Genomic DNA, 23,349 nt, shown 5'->3' with positions numbered 1-23,349 from the left:
CTCACAAAAGCTAGTTCATGAGTGAAGGTTTGACCCCAACTTAAGTACCACACCACAATCTCTTGTGGAGTCGATGTGGGAACGTATCGGAATGTGAGCCCATGTACTTGATATCTTGCATTGCATATTGTTCTCTTTATTGTTGAATGATGTTCCTTATCTCAAGGTTGAGTTCTAATTCTTGTTTGAGGGCAAGCAATGTCTAAGTGTTGGGAGATCAGATTTGATGAGCGCTAATTCTTATTACTTTTATGTGCATAATTGATATTTTTTTTTTAAATAAAAGGCTAATTCATTAATCATGAGCAGAAATGTTTACAATACAGATCGATAGAATGGTAATACATTCTTTACAATCAGACATAGAAACAAATTTCCTAGTAACGCTATAGAAAACTTAGATCGCAGACTGTTTTACAAATTTGAAGCCGAAGTTGTTGGATGAACTCGGCGCTTCTTCACAGATCTGGTCAAACATAACCAAACCTAACTCTGGTGTGACCATTTTATCATTCCACGCTTATGAGGAGAACTCACCAAAGAAACGAGGGGAAAAAACTCGCCAAAGAGACGAGAGGGAAACACTTGTCAGAGAGACGAGAGGAAACAAACTAGTCAAAGGAACAAAGCGATAACGTACGTAAAACCAAAAGAAAGCAAAATAAATGGAAAAGATGGTAGGAAACATGTTAGATCTGGAGAGTCTCTGAAGCCTTCTCTGAAAACGATCGGAGATGATATGAGATCTAACACTTATTCTTAAAACAACCGGAGGATGGAGTTTATTTGTAACACCCCGTGTTACGACCTCCGTATCCGGACTAATCGTGGAATTAATTCCGCTAATATATAATTAAAAGGATTTAATCCGATTAGAATTCCCATTGATTAATTAGCATGGTCCACAATGGATCATGGACCCTCATCCTTAATCAAGTCTTTAATTCTATTAGGAATAGGGAAAGTTGGCCTTTACTATTCAGATTCTAGTTAGGACTCCTGAATCAATATATAGAGGATTAGAAAGCATTTAGAAACCCTACCACAATTAATTCTACCACGCGAGACATCCCACGAGGAAACCTAGCAAAGGAATTCCCCACCACCGAACCTAGAGAGATTCATTGGAGGGATATCTTAGAGAAGAACCTTAGTAGCCAGGGATATTGATTAGGGCTAAGAGGTAACCCATGTCTTACAAAACCTATTTTCCTTGCTATATCTTATTTATTGGCTCCTTTGCTAATTGGAGTGGAACTGTGAAGATTGGAGACGACGAGTGGAAATTGTGGTCTACTGATCTCGTCAATCGTCACTCTCTTGGAGAAGACGAGATTCCAGAACGAATGAACGAATAGAACAATTAGGATTTTTTGGGCGATTAGGATCTAGAAATTTCAGATTAAGTGTCAACTGTAGCGACGGATTTTACTATCCGTCGCAATATATAGCGACGGATAATAAAATATGTCGCTATGTTTACAAATTTGCCTTTTAATTTAGAAACACCACTTGTAAATTTTGCGACGAATTTGAAATTCTTCGCTATCTAACGACGGAATTCAAAGTTCCGTTGCTAGAGTGTTAGACAAAAAAACACGCTATATAAACTTAGCGACGGATTCACATTTCCGTAGTTAGTGTGTAAGACAAAAAAATCACGCTATCCAACCTTAGCGACGGAATTGTGAATCCGTCGACGGACTGACAAATCCGTCGCTAAAATACAAACATAAACAAATCCCACTTACAAATGTAGTGACGGATTGTTAAATCCGTCACTAATTTGTAGCAATTAAAATTATAGAGACGGCGAAACAAGGAGACGGTAGAATTGCAATAACCCTTCATTTTAGCAAGAAATTCACGCCACTGAACGGTCAAAAACCACGGGCTCTGAAGAAATCACAATGAAATGGATAGTCAAGTTGAAAAAATAAAGGAAATGCCATCCAGAACAAGAGCTTTTGTAAACAATTTAAATAACCTGTAGTGAACTTAATGATCAGGAGGATATATTGACAGCTGAAATCCACATTGATTTTCATTCTTGAGCTTCTGTATTTCTCAAGCAGAATTAGCTGCCCTTCCATTGGTACAGAACAATTCCATCACCTTAAGGCTCTCAACCTCACCAAACACAGCCGGAACAGATTCAAGGACATTGCAGTGCCTGAGAATGAGATATTTCAGTGCTTGAAAGCTATCCTTGGAGACCTTCCATGACACTAAATTAGTCCTTCCAATCCTCAAATATCGCAGCTGTTTGAAGGCAATGTTGCTCGCATCGCAAAAATCTCCCCTAAAGGCATTCTCCTCCAGCTTGAGCACTTCAAGCTCCTCTAATAAACTCAAGATATTCAAGTCTTTCCACTCGAATGTCGTGTTTGATAAAGTCATCTTTCTTAGCCTGCGAGGGAACTTTTCAGAGTGAGGGCATCTTCGCAGTTTGCTGTTCTGGAGAGCGTTGTTTATCAGCTTCAGATTTTCTAAGCAGTCTAGTATCTGGAGATTGTCAAATAACATAACTCCGCCCTTGCTCTCCATAAGCACTGCCAGATTCCCGCGAATTCCCAGCTTCAGAAGATTTGGAGTCTTCTCCAGAATTTCTTGTGTGCATCTCGAAGGCGAGATGGTGGAGAGCATCTGTATGTCTGGACTTCCATGTCGCCATTTCATGCCATATAGGAATAAGTGCGAGGTATAGGAAACAATCTTTCAAGTTATAAGGCAAACTATCATAGCTTACTTTTACTAGTTTGTTGTAGCTCATGTCTTCTTTGTTGATTATAGGGTAGGGACCTTGAGCTATCCTCTTCCACTCTGTATAGTTTTGCTATCATTGTTTATAAGTACACCAGCCATCACCACTATTGCAAACGGTAATCCGTTGCATTTTATTGCTATGCGTCTTCCATCTACTTCTAATTCGTTAGAACATTTTTCTTTACAAAAAACCTTCTTCTCTAACAATTCTCAACTTTCATCGTTGCTCAAAATTTTAGCTTGTGAGGGTTACCAGTAAAAAAAGCATGAGAAGCCACGTTATGGTGTCTGAGTGGTTACCAAGACCCTACTACCTTTATTATTGTTAGGAAAAGCAATTATCAAACAATTCCAATTATGCTCGGCACATACATCGTCTAGTACAATGAAATACTTTCTGCTCTCCAAGTATTCGTTTATCTTAACCGCTAAGTTCTCCTCAGTCATATTAAGAAACTCTTTGGTGTTTTTGGTGAAATTACTTAGAATGTCAAGAAATATTTGTTTTCTGTTAGCTCTTGAGACATAAACCCAGAGGCGCGTGAAAAACTCATAGAATATCGCGGTCCTTAAACACCATTTTGGTTAATGTAATTCTGCGTAATCCTGCTATTCCCAAACAATCTTTTATAGTTTTTACTTCATCGTCAAAACCCACCACATCAACTTCTTCTACCACGGGAGCCTTTAACAAAAGCACCAAAAAAAATTGAAACAATAATAAGTACAAGTCTATTCCGATTCTAAATGTGTATTAACCTCAAAATATTCAAATTACTTTCGCCTATATCCCTCAGTTGTCAATTTGTTTTGGGAAAGTGAAACAAAGTGTAAACATGCTTTTTAGGGGTGTTCAATCGGTTAACCGAAGTTTTTTTTCCTTTAACCGTTAACCGAACCGAAATTTGCTTTACCGAATTCACTGAACCGAAATTTTTTTCGGTTAATCGGTCGGTTAATCGATTAACCGAACTTTTTAAAGCTAAAATTTAAAATTCTAAAAATAACACCTAAAATAATAAATCTAATTAAAATAAAATACATATCATAATAAATTCATAACAAAATATACAAAAACATTAATTAGAAACTCCAAACATCCATAACTTCAAATTAGTATTTATATTTATACTATTATTTATATATATATTAAAAACTTCGGTTAACCGGCCTTTCGAACCGAATTAACCGTTAACCGAAATTTTAAAATTCCTTTAACCATTAACCGAACCGAAAAAGTTCGGTTCGAAAACGGTTAACCGAACTTTATCGATTCGGTCGGTTAACCGAAAATTATCCGAAGTTTGCACACCCCTAATGCTTTTAGCTTAGCTTTTAAATTGGAAATCTTATATTCACTATTTAGCCCACCTAATACTAAGAGAAACTTTTAAGCATCCATACTCAACTCGCCATGGGTACTACCTCACTACCTCAGCATCAATTATATTGCATATATAGGCTTTCTTTGGTAAATAGGCTTTCTTTGGTAAAGAGGCTTTCTAGTTTAGCTTTTAATTGTTTGATTTATTTAAATCGACTTGACCAAACATTTAAAATATAAATTAAGGATGTTTTTGAGGAAGACTTTTATGGTCAAGGTTAACAACCGTTAACTATGAGAGCCAGCTAGGCAGCTAGCTACCAAGTCTTTCTTTAATATCTTGGGAAGTGTGTATCAGTATCAACTACACCTCGCTTCTTTCATTTTTTTTTTTAAACCAACCTCGCTTCTTTCATCAATTATAAATTTACCCCAACGTTTATGAATAGGAAAATGATAAATGGACTCCAAGTAAGAGTATTCTCAATAGTGTTAGGTTTTTTGGTGATTTTTACAATGTCAAATAGAAAAGAGAAAAGGGAAAAGATGAAAAATAGAAAGAAAAAAAAATCTGACAGGAAAAAGTAATAATAAAAAAAATAATATCCATTTACATGCTTAACGCGCACTGCGACCCTTCTTCAATTTTTCATCAGTTCTAATGCTCCCTACATAAAAACTTCATTTGTAGTAATAAAAATGATAACGGGACGTTTGGTTGGAGGGAGAGAATTACGTAGGAAAGAAATTGTAATTCCATGGGAGATGAATTATTGGGAATAAAGTGAGAATTTAAATTCCAGTGTTTGGTTTACAGAAATATAATTACTGGGAATTTCAATTCCAATGTTTGGTATACATGAGAATTGAAAGGGAATAAGTAGTATAAAGTCCAAAATGTTCATTGTTGTTGTCAGACGTCAATTTTAGGTTAAAAACGGAGAGTGATAATTTTGTCTCATCATTATCTTTTTTTCTTCCTAAAATTCATGGAATTAAAATCCCAGGGGGGACATGGGATCTTCCATTGTTTGGTTGGTGAAAAAGAAATTACTGGCAATATGGATTCTATTGTTTAATTTGGTTTGGGTTTGGAATGACAATGAATTATGAATATAAAAATCAATATGTCCCTGACAATAATAATGATAATAAAGTATAGGAAAAAGTGTCAAATTGGCTCCATAAGTCAAGTGGATAGTGCAATTGGGTTCCCTAAGTGAAAAAAACTTCATTCAAGTATCCTAAACCAGTAAAATTATTCAATTAAGTCCAATTTGACCTGTTTATCAGGTTAAATTGATACGGTGTTGACATACGTCCTTTTATTTTATTTTTTAAAACAAAATATTTTTTATTTATTAAAAATTAAAAATAATTATTTATTATAAATAAATAAATAAGCTAAAATATAAAATAAAAATAATAAAATATAAAATAAAATATACACATGACAACTCAAACCTGTTGTTAACCTACTAAAAATGCTAATTGCATTTTTTTGTCCAGGTTCATAGATGAATTTGTAGCTTATTTGAGTTTGGTGGTTTAATTGCTATCCCCAAATAGTTCAATGGTGTGGTGGTTTTGGTGATGTTGGTGTTGGTGGTAGTGGCGGTAGTAGTGTTGGTGTGGTGGTGGTGGTGGTGGTGGTAATAATAATAATAATAATAATAATAATAATAATAATCTAGAAACTAACTTAAAAAATAAGAGAGGGGAGAAAGATGAAAAATAAAGAATTCAAAAAATGTCCTTCCACTAAAAAACTAGGAAGATATTTTTTATTAAAATGAGTTTTTTTTTTTTTTTTTTTTTTTTTTTTTTTTTGTCCAGTTGACTAGAATGAATGTTTTCCTTTGACTTCATTTTCCTTGAGTATCCAAACTCTGAAAATCCAAAAAATATCTTCTAAAAGTCATTTTTCGTGTTTTCAAATGACCCTAAGTCTCCTAAATTTATCTAATATTTATGATGCAATTTACGTCAATGACCTCTTCACTAAATGATATGACAAAATCTCCAATTTCTCTAATAAGTATTACACACTTTTTTAATAAGTAATTCTTTAACTCATAATATTACATTTATCCTTATAAGTATTACATTTTTTCTCGAACAATCAATCAATTTATCTTTCATTAGTATTATTTTTCATAAGTAACTCTCTAACTCCTAAAAATTATTTTTTAAATTTAAAAGTATTACATTTTTTCTTCAAAATTATTACACTTCCACTTATAATTAACAAACAATTTATCCTGATTAATATTACACTTTTCAATATAAGTATTACATATCTATCTTAACTCGACTCATCTCACATATAAAGATTCATGAGATAGTATCGCAAGAGACTCAACCAATGATAATAAATAAAAATAAAATGTTTTTTAATTATAAATAATGTTACGTAGTATTCAAAAAAATGCAATTTTTATCACTCCCTAAAATTACTATTTTTGTGTAGTTTTTTTTTTTTTTTTTTTGAAATCTAACTTATTAAAAATTGTCACACAAATGAGTGGCTTTTATTGTAAGAGCATCTAGCATTGTTCTTGGAAAAATTGTCACTCTCAAACTATAAGCAAAACAACACCTTTAAACTATACAAACTTTCAATAATTGAAGATTTCAACTCCTCAAATTGAATTATAAAGGGTTTAATTGGTGTCTAGTTAATCAGTTTCATTGCATTAATTAATCTGACAAGTCCAAGTGTCTAGTTAGTTAAAGTTTTTTATAATTTAAGAGTCTAATTTTTTATTTTCTATAATTTAAGAGTCTAATTTTTTATTTTCTATACTTAGGCCTATTGGACCTTTTTCCCAAACATATTCGTAAATGATTAGACATTGCCACATTGGGTAAACTTATGACTTATTTATAATTCCTAAAATATGAGTGCTTCTAGTTGATATTGAATTATTGATGCACACTCGAGGCGATAGCTATGCACTCGGGTCAAATACACAATTTATATACTAAATGTTCACAATTTAAATTTATATACTGAATATTTACCATTCAAATTATGAACATTCAGTATATAAATTGTGAAAATTTAGTATATAAAATTATGAACATTCAGTATTTAAATTGTGAACATTCAATATGTAAATTCTAAACATTCAATATGTAAATTGTGAATATTTAGTATTTAAAAATTGTGAACATTTAATATATAAATGTTGTGATAATGGAGTATGTTTGCTTCATCCCTAGCACTGAAGAAGATCTGAACTTTGATATGCAGTTCAGATTAATGGAGATATTGTCTATAGACAGAAGAGCCGCAATAGAGTCAGAGGGTAGCAAGATCATTAACAATATCAAAGAAGCTTCAGATTCTCCAAACGAATTCAGCTTAAATCTTAAAAAACAGTCAAAGATTCAAGTTTCGTGTAGTATTGAAAATTTATTTCAATGTCTAATTGTAGGATTGTTTTATCATCTCATCGATCTTATTATAATCTTTTTATCGTATAATTAATGAATTAGCCCTTTTATTTCAATATATATATATATATATATATATATATATATATATATATATATATATATATATATATATATATATTATGTATTTTTGGATCCGTGTTTGCCTTTCAAGGTGGACACGTGCAAGGTGGACCCGGATCCACGGAGTAATTTATCAACTTGAGGGGTTCAAGTGAAATCATTCCAAAAAAAAATATAGGGAAAATGGTCAAATAGGCCCTCAAACTTTAACTTAAAAGTCAATTAGGCCCCTAAACTTTTTAAATGTGCAATTACACACATCAACAATTCATTTAGGTGCAATGAAGTCCAAAAACAAGTTAATGACCTGCTATCACAGGTCATTAAGGTTCAGGCCACCTTCAGGCGAAATTTCCGGCAACAAAAAATAAAAAAGTGACCGGCGAAATTTCTGGCAAAAAAGTGACCGCCGGCGACCGTTCGTCAGTTGTCGGTCACTTTTTTTTTTTTTTGCCGGAAATTTCGCTGGTCACTTTTTTTTTTGCCGGAAGGTGGCCTGAACCCTAATGACCTGTGATAGCAGGTCATTAATTTGTTTTTGGACTTCATTGCACCTAAATAAATTGTTGATGAGTGTAATTGCACATTTAAAAAGTTTAAGGGTCTAATTGACTTTTAAGCTAAAGTTCGAGGGCCTATTTGACCCTTTTCCCAAAAATATATTAAAGAATGACTTGCTACTTGTTAGCTAGCTGGCTCCAATAATTCATCTATAGTTGACCCTGTAAATCTGTAATGAAGTCTTCCCCAAACCTATCCAATCTAAGTATGTATAATTAACCTGTGCTAATGATTCAGACTCATCTTCCTCACAGAATCCAGAGAAGCTGATCAAGCTCATTTAATTTCCGGCGGCTATGGCGGTGGCGGATGCAGTAGTTGGGCAGCTTGTAAACCGGCTAGTCCAAGTAGTCGACGAAAACGTGGTGCTAATAAAGGAGATAAAGAACCAGGTGACCACCCTAGTGGACGACCTTAAAACGTTCGAGGCGTATCTGAGGCAAGCGTCGAAGACACAAAGCGCCGGCGACAACGATGTCCTGAAAGACGTGGTGGACAAGATTCGGAGCGTGGTGACCGAAGCGGAAGACGCCATCTCTAAGTACACGGTGGAGAGGAAGAAGTACAAAGACAAAGGGTGGCTCAGATGCTTCGAATCGCCGGCTTATTACGCCAAAGTTAACGCTTCTGCTAAGGAGATCCAAGGCATCATAGACAAGGTTGCGAGAATCCGGAAAAACCATGCCATGGATCTCAAGGACCTCAACACCAAAGATAATCAACCTGCAGCTTTACCCACCATGGTACGTTATAATTATGTTTTAATTTTGAGAATTTATAAGGTCTTAATCTTCATCCGCCTCTATTATCTTTAATTTTGCTCTAGATATAGCCACTATTTTCATATTTTTTTTCTTTTAATACTGTGAGACCAATATAATGTCTGGCTGTACTTAATTGGTGCAAAAAACAAAAAGTATTTATTGGGGTTGTTTATCCACATACTAAGAGCCTTGGCTTGGCTTGGTATGATGAAGTTATGAAAAATTAAAGGGTGAGTCTTGTATGAGACTATCTCATTAATTGGGGTCAAGATGATATGATAATTAACATAATACTTTTGTTACAAAATGTGATATTAATTAGAAATAAATTATACCTTACTTATATAAGGAAAATGGGGAAAAATGTTAAATAGGTCCTTAAATTTTACATCAAAAATCAAGTAGGCACCTAAACTTTTAAAAAGTGCAATTAAACTCTCAAATATGTTATTTTTTGTTAAATAAGTCAAATTTATCGATAACCAGCATGTTACCGGTATAATTAAACTGTTGACGACAAATTTGACTGGAAAACATTGCCATCGACCAAAAGGTCGCTTTCTCTAGCGAGGGCGACTAGAACTAGTCGCCTTCCGCCGGAGAAGACAACCAATTAACTGCCTTCTCTGGTAGATGGTGACCGGCAACGGCTCAGTCGTCGCGATCGCTAGATTTTCACCGGACTGATGCCTAACTAAAATGACTTGTAATAACAGCTCATTTACCGGTTCCTGAGTTTTATTGCCTCAGATCAATTTGACATGTTAAAGGGTGTAATTACATTTTTTAAAAGTTTAGGGACTAACTTTTTATGTAAAGTTTAGGGGTTTATTTGATCCCTTTTCCCAAAGAAAATGTAATATTATAATGCAATACTTTTGAATATATATATATATATATATATATATATATATATATATATATATATATATATATATATATATATATATATATAAAATTTAAAATTAAAATGCAATATCTAAGGGTTGAACAATTACTAAGGAGAAAACGTATAATACTAATCATAAATAAATTAATTGATTATTACTTATGAGATGAACTGTAATATGATTTTTTTGTTTTAAAAATGTAATACTTTTAAATAAAAAGTGTAATATTAAATGTTGATTGAGTTACTTATGAGAAGTGTAATACTTATCAAAAATATGACATGTCTCAAGGGTTAGAACATGTGGATGGTCTAATAGAGTCATAGGAGATTTTGTCAAAATTAAAAAATTTAAGTACTAAACTAATATTTAAATTATTTAAAAAAAAATAATATTTGAATTTGATACTTTAAATTAAGAATTTAAATTTAAATTTATTTTACTTATATATTAAAACTTGTACTAAATTACTAGTTTAACTATAGGATTGACTAGTTTTATTTTATTTTTTTGTTTAAAAAAAAAAAAAACTATAGGGTTGCCTACGACTGAAATTTTTTCTCTCTAAAAACTTTCAAAAAGGCCAAGGATGGGAAAAATTTGATGGGATGAGTGGGGTAGGGTCATAGGAATAGGGACAAGGAATATACTCCCCACTCCATCTTGCCATCCCTAATTATAGACTTGCTTGTGGCTACCTATTAATCTATTATAGCTATTGATTTATCAAAATTAACCAACTGACCCAACATATCGAAGCGTTATGTTGTGCAACCGTATGCACCATGCAAGGTGCACACGGAATTTGATCCATAATTTCTATACTATAGATTCATAATTTCTAAACTGTAGATTCATAATTTTTATACTATAAATTCATGATGGGTATGAGGTCAAGCACCAACTCTGGGGACTTCTTCTACAGGACTAAAACCACATTTGCACCATTCATCTTTGGAGGAAAATGACGTTCTTCAAGATAATCAAGAACAAAAGTAGTGACATCCCCCCTACCACCCTCCAAAAAACTCTAGAAAAACCTCGGGGGTTCTTCTTATCCAGTCCATGGGCTTTATCTGGACACATTGCAAATACCTCCACCTTCACCTCCTCATCAGCCCTGAAAGACCTAAGTAGCTCCTCATTCATTTCCTCAGTGATGTGCGACTGCAGGGACTCAAAACAACCCTCACCTTGGCAACCCTTAGATTGAAAAATCCCTTCAAAATAACCCACCACCAGAGGACCCAACCCCTCTCCCTCTACCCACTCTCCCACCCCATTCCTCAGCATTCTAACATGATTCTTCATCTTCCTACTAGAGGCTGAGAGATGGAAAAACCTAGTATTAGAGTCACACTCCTGTAGCCAGTGCTGCTTGGCTCTTTGCCTCCAGTACACGTCCTCATGTTTTGCAACTCCCCTTCTAACGGGTTAAACTCTACAAACGAGGCCTCACTCGTACATCCCCTCAACAGCCTCAACTCTCTCTGTAAACTTATTATACGCTTCCCGAACTCATGACACCTATCACCCTCATCTTACTAGCCTCGAGCCACACCAGTTGAGCTTTTCCTGCAGGCCCATCCCCTATAACCCCTCCCACGTCTCTTTCACCACCTTACCACAACCCCCATCCAGAAGCCAAACATTCTCAAATCTGAACCTCTTCCTTCTCCAAGCACAAGCTTGTAGATGTCAAGAAACAAAGTCGAGTGGTCTAAGGTGTAGGCTTCCAAATTAAACATCCTTGCCTCCTTATGCAACAGTGCAACACACACCGGTCCCTTTCCGCCACCACCCTATCCAGTCTCTCCTCCACCCAACCCACTATACCCTCCATCTCTCCCATGTAAATGGGTGCCTAGACATCAGCAAGTGTGATAGCCCATAAACTCCAGTGTTTCCGAGAAGCCCTGCAGTAGGCATGCTAGGTGCGGTCAACCCCCTTTTTCTCGGCCTGAAAGGCGAGGTCATTGAAATCCCTGATCACCACCCATGGCAAAGTAGATCGGCTCTCAAATCCCACAAAAATTGCCAAGCCTCTCCCTCCTCCCCCTCTTTGAAAAACCATAGCAACATGCCAGCCTCCACTACCTTCTCATCCTGAATCATTAAGGATAAATCGTTATAGTTTAAATCCCGAATATCGACCAGTTTGCTGAGTTATAGTTTGAATCCCGAATATCGTTATCTAACTATAACTCAGCAGACTGGCCATGTTGTTAACCCCGAATATCGTTATCTAAGCACATTAGTTTTAACATATTTATACTTAAGGTAAGCATATGGTTGTTTTTAACCTTATTTTTACATGTAACACAAATAATAGTAATAATAATAATGACTTTATTTTTATAATTGTTAAAGGCTCCTGTGGTGGAAGAAGTTGATGTTGTAGGCTTTGATGGTGAGGCAACCACTATAAAGAATCGTCTTAAAGGTGGGTCAAATGATCTAACTGTCATCTCAATTGAAGGAATGGCGGGACTTGGTAAAACCACATTAACCAAAATGGTGTTTGAAGATCGTGATATTCAATTTGAGTTTTTTACTCGCTTGTGGGTTTATGTTTCGAAAACTTTTAATAGAAGGCAAATATTTCTGGACATTCTGAGCTCCTTCACCAAAACTACCAAAGACTTCCAAAATATGTCTGATCAGAATTTAGCTGATAAAATAAAAGAATATTTGAAGGGTGGAAAGTATTTCATTGTAGTTGATGATGTGTGGGCGGAGAGGGATTGGGACTGCTTGCAAATTGCTTTTCCAGATACTAAGAATGGTAGTAGAGTCTTGTTAACCACTCGACACCACAATGTGGCTTCACATGCTGATTCTGCTCGCGACCCCCACCAACTAAAATTTCTGGAAAACGGAGAAAGTTGGGAGTTACTAAAGAAGAAGGTTTTTCGTAAAGAAAAATGTCCTTATCCATTAGAAGTTACTGGGAAACGCATAGCCGTAAAATGCAACGGGTTACCACTTGCAGTAGTGGTGATTGCTGGTGTCCTAGATAAAAATAGCACAGCAGCAGAGTGGAAACAATTAGCAGAAGACCCCTTCCCTGTTATTAACAAAGAGAACCAGAGCTACAACACTCTAGTAAAATTGAGTTATGATCATTTGCCTTATAGCTTGAAAGATTGTTTTTATACCTTGGAGTTTTTCCTACTGGGCATGAAATTGCTGCATGGAAATTGATTCGCCTATGGATAGCAGAAGGATTCATTCTGCCAACCGATGGTGGAAACCGCTTAGAATTGGAGGACACAGCTGAGAAATATTTGAAAGAACTCGTCGACAGGAATCTTCTAATGGTGTTGAAAAGACGAGCAGATGGTCAAATCAAAAAATGCCGGATTCATGATACATTACATGAGTTCTGCAAAACAGAAGCCGCAGCTAATAATCTCTTCCATGAAATTGATGGAGCTAGACTACTAGAGTTAAAGAAAACTCCTCGTCGCATTTGTGTTCACTCTACTGTTCTAGACTTCCTTAAATCAGAAAGAAAGCCATCCGGTGACCATGTCCACTCTTTCTTGTCATTTACCTCTAATGAAATAGACACTCCAATTGAGCACTTGGCAACCATTCCAAAATCCTTTCCTCTTCTTAGGGTGATGGATGTTGAATCCCTTAAGTTCAAACTATTGCCTAAAGAGTTATATAAACTCTCTTATATGAGGTACCTTGCGGTATCAACTGACCTCAAACTCCTCCCCAAGGTGTTTAGTAATCTGTGGAACATCCAAACGCTCGTGTTCAACACCTCGGAAAACAGTGTTGAAGTTAAGGCAGACATATGGAGCATGTCTAAACTAAGGCATGTGCACAGCAACACTTCCATGTTGTTGCCCCCTCCTCCAAAGAACAACTCGGGAAGTATAGAAATACAGACACTTTCTACCATATCCCCTTCGAGTTGCACCGAGGAAATTTTGGAGAAGACTCCAAATCTTCAGAAGCTGGGAATTCGCGGGAATTTGGCTGAGCTTATGGAGAGCAAGGGAGGGGTTAGTTTGTTTGACAATCTTCAAATGCTAGATTATCTGGAAAATTTGAAGCTCATAAATAACGCCCTCCAAACCAGCAAATTGATGAGAAGATTTCCTCATGCTGACAAATTCCCGCGCAGGCTAAGAAAGATGACTTTATCGAACACGTCTTTTGAGTGGAAGGACTTGAATACCTTGGGCTCTTTAGACGATCTTGAAGTCCTCAAGCTGGAGGAGAATGCGTTCAGAGGAGATTACTGTGATTTAAGCAACATTGTTTTCAAACAACTGCAATATTTGCGGATTGGGAGGACTAATTTAATGACATGGAAGATTTCCAAGGATAGTTTTCCAGCACTTAAACATCTGATTCTCAGACACTGCACTGCCCTTGAAGCTGTTCCGTGTGAGTTTGCTCAAGTAGAGAGCCTTAAGGTGATGGAATTATTCTGTACCAACAAAAAGGCAGCCACTTCTGCTAAAGAAATACAAAAGTTGAATGGATTTCAGCTGTCAACCTATCCTCCAGATCACTAAGTTTACTTGAGCTCATCAGGTCAGTCAAATTCCTTAAGTATCTCTTGTTCTGATAATTGCATTTCTTTGTTTTCTCAACTTAATTGACTATATATGCATTTAATGGCTAACTTAGCTTTCTCATTATGATTTCTTCAGAGACGACGATGATGGAGTGGATTTCTTGCTGCAATTGTCTTTCTTTTGCATCTTCTCAAGGCTATGTATTATATTGTTGTTTGTTGTTATTATCCTTTAATTTGGTTTCCACTGGCATTTTGCTATTTCAGATCAAAAAATTTTACTCATTCATCTAAATATATATCTTATGCTCAAATGAAGTGGTGTGTCCTTAGCTTAACTTCATATTTATTTTATAGTGAATTCTAATTTTGTTGGTCGATTTTGACGGGTGGGAAGCTAAACCAAAGACAAAGTATGGTGTGAGATAAACCAACCTTCTAAAGGTCTCCTTTCTAAATAGATACTCTTTTGGTACGGAACACCTCTTTCGGCAAAGGCATCATAAGGAAGATGGATAGGTTGCTAAGTAAGAAAGGGGAATTACTTACTCTAGTGCCAATCTTTTTAAGTGGGTTTTGATCTGAGTCACGATCTCTTTTACGGTTAACTAAAGTTCTTCGATTTGATCTGTTAACTGATTTTTTACCCAAGTTTGCACATCTAAAACATATTTAATAGTGCTCAAAATTTGTAGAAGTTGGTGTCACGAGCTGCATCGTGGGGTAACTTTGTGGTGTGATTCTGACCTTGAAGATGTCCAAATTAGACTTTGTGGTCTTTAGCAAAGTGGTAGCCTTTTGAGTTGTTATTTCAATACCACTTGAATCACCTCATTTGAATATTCTTAACCCAAGAGATGATCAAAATACCAAACTTTCGTCGAAGTGCGCTTGAAAAATCATTGTTTTCCTATATTACACAAATACAAACACAATTAGTCTTTATTACTCCATATATTAACTTTAATCAAAATAAGATATTCTAATCCAAGCATATAATAAGGTGAAAGGACTCCAATTATAATAGAAGATTCCTTCCAAATACCCCACAAAACATAATATTTTTTACACTTATCATTTTTATTACTGCAAATGAAGTTTTTATTAAAAAAACAGAAGAAAGGTTGTAGGTGCGTAGATTAAAAAAAAAACAAACAAACACTATTTTGAGTACTATTGACTATATTACAATGTAGTATCTATTCTATATTTTCTCTATTTGTTATCTACTATCTGCTATCGTTCAAAGAGTCAATACCCTACCACCGAAGTTCGATCCTGATCTTTCCTCAAAAAAATCATAAAACTACCATTTAAGCACAAAATACATAGCAAAAAACTAACACTATTGAAGATGCTTTTAGTTCCTTAAAGTCCATTTATCATTTTTCTATTCATAAACGCTGGCTAAATTTATAATAATTCATGAAAGAAGCTCGGTGTAGTTGATACATATGCCCACTTCCCAAGATATTAAACAAAGACTTGGTAGCTAGCTGGCTCCAATAGTTGACCTTGACCATAAAAAGTCTCCCTCAAAAAACATCCTCATCACAATTCAATCACCGACGACCTTAAAGTTAAGTCCATCTCCCTCCGCCCTCCATCGGAGCTATGGCCGCCGTGGGAGACGCAGTGGTGGGGCAGCTGGTGAACCGGCTAGTCCAAGTAGTGGACGAGAACGTGACGTTCATAAAGGAGATAAAAGCGCAGATCGACGCTCTGGTGGACGACCTGACATCCTTCGAGGCGTATCTGAGACAGGCGTCGAGGAATCCGAGGGCGAACGACAACGTTGTACTGAAAGACGTGGTGGACAAGATCAGAAACGTGGTGACCGACGCCGAGGACGCCATCTGTAAGTACACGGTGGAGAGGAAGCAGTACAAGGACAAAGGGTGGCTGAGATTCATGGCATCCGCGGCTTATTACGCCAAGGTTAACGCCGCGGCTAGAGATATCCAAGGAATCTTAGCCCGGGTTAAGAAGATACGGGAAATCCACGGCCCTGCTCTCCAGGCCCTCATAGATGACCAGGCCAATGGTCAACCAGCTATCCTCATGGTACTTTTTACGATCAAATACTTTATTTCTGATTAGTATTATATTTTTCAGTTTGGGTGTATTTGGAAAATTGCTTTTATCATAGCGGTTGGCTGATTGGATTAGTAGGTTTAATTAGTTGAAAGTATTAACTAATTGTAGGAAAGTGTTTTGAAGTAACTATTAATTGATTATATACAAAATAACTTCTCAAAAAGCTGATTGTTTGAATTTTAGCATTTTAGAGCAATAAGTTATTATAAAAAAACTAATTAATCAAACAGTTAATAGTGGTCGAATAAGTCAAACTAATACTCTCTCAACCTACTGAAACACAAAGAATCAATAATGTCTCCACTAAGGCTCAAATTCACAACCTTCCAAATGAAAGTCCAACTCGAAGACCATTAGACCACATAGTCCTTGTAAAATTAGTTGTTAATTGTTAGTTAAGTATATATATAATGACTTCTACATTGTAATAGAGCCAGAAGCATTCAAAAAAAATATAATGACTTTTTAAAGATATGAGTATCTTTTATAATAACATTATATAGTAATTACATCTAATAAATGCTTATAAATAAATAAGTATTCTTTATAAAGATAAAAAATAATATTAAAGAATGGTAAGGGCATTTACTAAAATAGTTTATTTTCCCACTATTTTTATCAAAAAAATTAAATTAAAAGGAAATTAAAATATGTTGGTTTAGATGAAAAGAATTTAAAAATGAGAAAGATATATTACGGTTTGAGCAGAGAAGTAAGGCCATTAAAGGAGTTTGATAATGGTTTTCTCAAAAACCAAAGTAAAATATAAATATTGCTTTAAATTGCTTTTCTAAAATTGGTTTTTGTTTAATAAGCTAATCCTAAAAGTTGTTTATTAAATCCTTAATTTAAATGTGAATTAAACAATTAAAAGCTAAGCTAAAAAGCCTCTTTACCAAAGAAAGCCTATATATGCAATATAATTGATGCTTAGGTAGATACTTGTAGTGGGTAGCTAGCTATACCCATGGCGAGTTGAGTATGGATGCTTAAAAATTTCTCTTATTATTAGGTGGGCTAAATAGTGAATATAAGATTTTCAATTCAAAAGCTAAGCTAAAAGCATATAGACACTTTGTTTCACTTTCCCAAAACAAATTGACAATTGAGGGATATAGACCAAAGTAATTTGAATATTTTGAGGTTAATACACATTTAGGAGTAGACTTGTACTTATCATTTTTTTTTTTTTGGTGCCGTTGTTAAAAGGCTCCCGTGGTAGAAGAAGTTGATGTGGTGGGTTTTGACAATGAAGCAAAAATTATAAAAGATCGTCTCTTGGGAGGACCAAATGATCTAACAATCATCTCAATTGAGGGAATGGCAGGACTAGGCAAAACCACATTAACCAAAATGGTGTTTAAGGACCGTGATCTCCAATACGAGTTTTTCACACGCCTCTGGGTTTATGTCTCAAGAACTATTAACAGAAAGCAAATATTTCTTGACATTCTAAGTAATTTCACCAAAAACACCAAAGAGTTCCTTAATTTGAACGAGGAGAAATTAGCTGCTAAGATTAACGAATACTTGGAGGGCGGAAAGTATTTCATTGTACTGGATGATGTATGGACCGAGAATGCTTGGGATTGTTTGAGAATTGCTTTTCCTAACAATAATAAAGGTAGTAGGGTCTTGGTAACCACTCGACACCACAATGTGGCTTCCCGTGTTGATTCTACTGGTAACCCTCACAAGCTAAAATTTTTGAGCAACAATGAAAGTTGGGAGTTGCTTGAGAAGAAGGTTTTTCGTAAAGAAAAATGCCCTAAAGAATCAGAACAAGATGGAAGGCGCATAGCAATAAAATGCCACGGATTACCGCTTGCAATAGTGGTGATTGCTGGTGTCCTAAACAAGGATAGCACAACTACAGAGTGGAAAAGGATAGCTCAAGATCCCTACCCTATAATCAACAAAGAAGACATGAGCTACAACAAACTAGTGAAGATAAGCTATGACAACTTGCCTTATAACTTGAAAGATTGTTTCCTATACCTCGCAGTTTTTCCTATAGGGCACGAAATCGCGACATGGAAGCTTATTCGTTTGTGGATAGCTGAAGGATTCATCCCACTTATGGAAGGTGGGTATAGCTCAGAATTGGTGGTCACGGCTGAAAAATACTTGAAAGATCTTGTCGACAGAAACCTTCTGATGGTGCTAAAAAGAAGAGCGGATGGTCAGACCAAAACATGTCGCATCCATGATACATTACACGAGTTCTGCAAAACCGAAGCTGCTGGTAAGAATCTGTTTTATGATATAAACGGAGCTAAACCTGAGTTAAACAAAATGCCTCGTCGCATATGTGTCCATTCCACTGTTCTAGACTTCCTTAACCTCGAAAATAAGCCATCTAGTGAACATGTCCACTCTTTCTTATCTTTTTGCTCCAATGAAGTAGAGATTCCAACTGAGCACTTAGCAGTCATCCCGAAATCCTTTCGCCTCCTTAGGGTGATGGACGTCGAATCCCTTAAGTTCAAATTACTTCCCCGACAACTCTATGAACTCTCCCATCTGAGGTACCTTGCAGTATCGACTGAACTGAAAGTCCTCCCTCTTGTGTTCAATAAACTTTGGAACTTGCAAACACTTGTGTTCAAAACCTCGGAAAACATCCTCGAAGTTAAGGCAGATATGTGGAGTATGCCCAAACTAAGGCATGTGCACAGCAACACTTCCATGGTGTTGCCCGCTCCCCCGAAAAACGCTAAGAACAGCTCGGGAAGCACAGACATACAGACGCTCTCCACCATCTCGCCTTCGAGCTGCACACAGGAAATTCTGGAGAAGACTCCGAATCTTCAGAAGCTGGGAATTCGCGGGAATCTGGCAGAGCTTATGGAGAGCAAGGGCGGAGTTACGTTATTCGACAATCTCCAGAAACTAGACAGTTTAGAAAATCTGAAGCTGATAAACAACGCCCTCCACAACAACAAACTACGAAGGTGCCCTCACTCTGAAAAATTCCCTCGAAGGCTAAGAAAGATGACTTTATCAAACACGACATTCGACTGGAAAGACTTGAATATCTTGAGTTCATTGGAGGAGCTTGAAGTGCTGAAGCTGGAGGAGAATGCGTTTAGGGGTGACTTTTGCAATTCGAGCAACATTGTCTTCAAACAGCTGCGATATTTGAGGATTGGAAGGACTAATTTAGTGTCATGGAAGGTCTCCAAGGATAGCTTTCAGGCACTGAAATATCTCATTCTCAGGCACTGCAATGCCCTCGAAACTGTTCCTTCTGTGTTTGGTGAGGTTGAGAGCCTTAAGGTGATGGAATTGTTCTGTACCAATGGAAGGGCAGCTAATTCTGCTCGAGAAATACAGAAGCTGAAGAATGAAAACCAATGTGGATTTCAGCTCTCAATCTATCCTCCTGATCATTAAGTTCACCACAGGTTAGCCAAATTCTTTAAAAATCTCTTGTTCTTGATGGCATTAGCATTTCTATAGGAAAACCAACACTTTTTCTTTCTGAATTATATGCTTATAGCATCTTTTTTTCCTGAATTATTCATGTATCTGCATTAGTCCTTACAATTATTTTAAAAGTAGCAATTTTTCTTCCTGGACATTTTTACCTTTATAAATAAGGGCAAAATAAGTATTTCATTTATTTTTCTTTCTCCAACAAATTATTACTTATGTGTGAGAATCAGAATAAATGCTCATTTGCAAATATTATATTTATAACTTTAAGCTATTGCTAGTAACATAATTAAGATTTAAACACAAATTATTACTCCGTGTAATATTTGCAACTGATGTTTGTTTTTTATGCATTTATTCTGGTTCTACATATAAGCAATGCTTTGTTAGAAATTTAAAAAAAAAAAAATGAAATACTTGTTTTGCCCTTATTTGTAAGGGTAAAAATGTCTATTTAACAGAAAGGGAAAAATCTTTACTTTTAAAATATTTGATAGGACTCATGTGAATATATGAATAATTCAGCAAAGAAAAACATTATAAGCATATAATTTATGGGGGGAAATGTCATTTTCCCTTTCTATATTTTCTCTACTTGACTATCCATTTCATTGTGATTTCTTCAGAGACGTTGTTTTTGGGTGTGAATTTCTTGCTGAAATGAAGGGCTATTGCAATTGTGTTGTCTCCCCATTTCGCCATTCCAGAGTGTGTTGTGACATTTTCTTTCTTTTCGAGCTATCTCAAGACTACGTATTGTTGTTTGTTCCTTTGATTTCCACTTGCATTTTGTTGCTATTCTTATTTAAACAATTGTTTTTCACTCATTCATCTAAATGTAAATCATTTTATGCTTCTCAACTTGGGACTAGTGCATAGGGGTTCTTAGTAGAGTTTACTTCTTTTGTGTAGTATGCAAGCTATTACTCAGAAGCAATGTTTATCCTTTGCACACTAGCAGATAGTAGATGTGAACTTATCTTGTCATTCAAATAAAAGTGTTCAAGAGGAAGCACAAATTATGCATGTCATGACTTGACCTATCGATATATGGATGAAATAAGTTCATCAAGGATGCGTGTCAAATCATTAATGGGGTGTTTCATGTTTGATTGAATGTAATTGAAATTCTTTTCCTACCTTATTCAATGGCAATGTAAATTTACAATGTTTGGTTGGAAGGAATTGCAATTCTATTCTTTTGTTGAATTGTAATTCAATGCGGGTAAGAAAGGAAAAAAGTGATGAAATGATAACAATACCCTTAGTTATTATTATTATAGGGGTATTTTAGTCTTTATACCACTTCTTTTATTCTCATTCTCAATAATTCTATTTCTCTCTATCAAATAATGTAATTTGAATTTCTACATTATTCTCACTTTATTCTTTTTCCACCGAATTGCAATTCATTTCCTCCATAATTCCTTCATTCCAACCAAACCTCCTATTTAGTATTTGAAAATGAAGCTATATATAGACAAAATAACCAAACACCCTGTAAGTGTCCAATGTAATGAGTATTGTGATCTTAGTATTTGGAAATGAAGTAGGACATTTGGGAGGATGTAATTCACGGTGATTCAATGATTCAGCAGACATGGTCAAATGCTGGTGCGCACAAAGGACTGCCCACTATGGGTATAATCCCCACACTGTCACCGCCGAATTTAAATCTTGATCTCTTCTCCCAAATACTACCTAAACTATTGAGCTAAGCCCGGGTAGCATTTCATTTCTATTGACTACAACTAGAAGTCCATCAATAACTATATACATAGTAAGTTTTACCACCCAAATACATGCAATCATTAGCATTTAAATCGTCACTCTAACAATTTCGCATTTAGATTAGTCTTAGTACATAATATTAATAGATACTTAGAAAAGAATCACTTGGTTATAAATCATTAATTGTTTTCATTTTTCTCAACTGATTACTTAACTTAATTGAGTGTTAATCTTTAATTGGTGTAAGGACCGACTTGAAAAGGAGTGGTCAGTCAATGTGGACTACATCTCTCGTGAAGAAAATGTTGTGGCTGACTGGCTGGCTAAAGAAGCCCTGCGGAGGCATTGTGAGTGGATGGAATTTCATTGCCCACCGAGAGAAATTCTTGACATCCTGCGCATGAATAAAGAGACTACTGTGGCTACTAATATTAGCCACTAGTTTGGTTTGGGTAACCCCTCTACTCCCAAAAAAAAAAAATATATATATATATATATATATATATATCTTTAATACCCTTAGATCAATAACTCAACACTTATAAAAGAAATTAATTGAAACAAATTTCCATGGGAAAAGTCTTATTATAAATCAATTACACAATAATTAAAGATGAATATTGTTATAAATTAAGAAGTTTCTAAATGTAAGTCGTTGTGTCGTTTTCATCAAAATTTGCACACTATAATTTTAATTGGGTTTTTGGGTCTAATCCAATATTTCTAACCCCAATAATAAGCCTATCAAAATAAAAAATAATTGTCAAAACACCGTATATATCAAGTTGCAACTACATTATATCTAATGCCAATGCAAAAGCTACATAAAAACACCTTATCCATCCTTTTACAAAGCTGTTTGCCTGTTTCAACTTTCTTTTGAAACTTTTTTCTTTAAAAAATCTTCAATAAAAAATAAAAATAAAAAAAAATTCCTCCAAAAAAAAAAAATAAAAAATTAGCTACATATCCATACAGGGACAAACTCAACTGAGGGGGGAAGAAATCAAGAAAATAACCAATTAAAGACCCTGTGGAGTCGTGGAGCTTTAATATCTGTTTTACCTTTTTTTCCTGATAAAGAATTAGAAACAATCAAACAACACACACTGTTCTATATTCACTTCCTAAATTTTACTTTTATTTTTCTTCATTAAAAAAATCAGTTTTCTTTAAAAGAACACACAAACACAATATCTGACAGTATATCTCTGATCTCACTCATGTATGTACTTACGTTTCCATTGAAATTAACCTTAAATTAGAATCTTAAATTTCCTAAAATAACTCATCTAGTTATATTCCAATTGAGTCCATAATAAGAGATTGCGAGTTCAAGGGATAAACTAATACATAATACAAAATTATTGAAAACAAAAAACAAAAACTCTGTATATGAGTAAATTCCGTCTTGCGATCCTAGTCGATAAAAGATCATAAAAATAAAAAATAAAAAATAAAAATAAAAATAAAAACCAGCTAATTGACTGGAGAACTGAGTTTCAAACTCGTAACTTTATGATTACAATTTACAAGCTGAGATTTGAACTCGTAACTTTATGGTTACAACTTAGAAGTTTATATATTTAGGACCTATCTTAATTAGGGTTACCCGGAAATTCCGGATGACTAGGTTGATTGTCATCATCTCCAGGGCCGCAGATCCAAAGGTCATCATCTAATCTCCTAAATTCACCCAGAAACATTCCATAATTA

The 23,349-nt window shown here is 35.1% G+C and overlaps 3 protein-coding genes and 1 pseudogene across 3 annotated transcripts in view; 2 read left to right on the top strand and 2 right to left on the bottom strand.

Moving 5' to 3' along the window:
* Window positions 1-1,804: 1,804 nt before the first annotated feature.
* Window positions 1,805-2,658, bottom strand: LOC109160894. Its single transcript, XM_019309154.1, has 2 exons — window positions 1,988-2,658; window positions 1,805-1,896 (listed from the first exon to the last, which is right to left on the bottom strand). Exon 1 carries the CDS (start codon window positions 2,644-2,646, stop codon window positions 2,068-2,070), a length of 579 nt encoding a protein of 192 aa, XP_019164699.1. The 5' UTR covers window positions 2,647-2,658; the 3' UTR covers window positions 1,805-1,896; window positions 1,988-2,067.
* A 5,789-nt stretch (window positions 2,659-8,447) lies between these two features.
* LOC109160895 lies at window positions 8,448-14,643 on the top strand (annotated as a pseudogene).
* A 1,208-nt stretch (window positions 14,644-15,851) lies between these two features.
* LOC109160891 (putative late blight resistance protein homolog R1B-14) lies at window positions 15,852-20,763 on the top strand. The gene is made up of 3 exons (XM_019309151.1): window positions 15,852-16,431; window positions 17,674-19,871; window positions 20,529-20,763. Exons 1-2 carry the CDS (start codon window positions 15,982-15,984, stop codon window positions 19,858-19,860), a joined length of 2,637 nt encoding a protein of 878 aa, XP_019164696.1. The 5' UTR covers window positions 15,852-15,981; the 3' UTR covers window positions 19,861-19,871; window positions 20,529-20,763.
* A 2,468-nt stretch (window positions 20,764-23,231) lies between these two features.
* LOC109160826 (ethylene-responsive transcription factor ERF073-like) overlaps window positions 23,232-23,349 on the bottom strand; it is a 909-nt gene continuing 791 nt past the window's right edge. Inside the window, exon 1 of the mRNA XM_019309069.1 lies at window positions 23,232-23,349. This exon is cut by the window's right edge and continues 791 nt beyond it. Within this exon, the coding sequence (XP_019164614.1) occupies window positions 23,232-23,349 (118 nt within the window).

The sequence above is a fragment of the Ipomoea nil genome, unplaced genomic scaffold (assembly GCF_001879475.1).
Source record: "Ipomoea nil cultivar Tokyo-kokei standard unplaced genomic scaffold, Asagao_1.1 scaffold2921, whole genome shotgun sequence".
NCBI lineage: Eukaryota > Viridiplantae > Streptophyta > Magnoliopsida > Solanales > Convolvulaceae > Ipomoea > Ipomoea nil.
The sequence above is the reverse complement of the archived record's forward strand: the minus strand, read 5'-3'. Positions and strand labels throughout refer to the sequence as shown.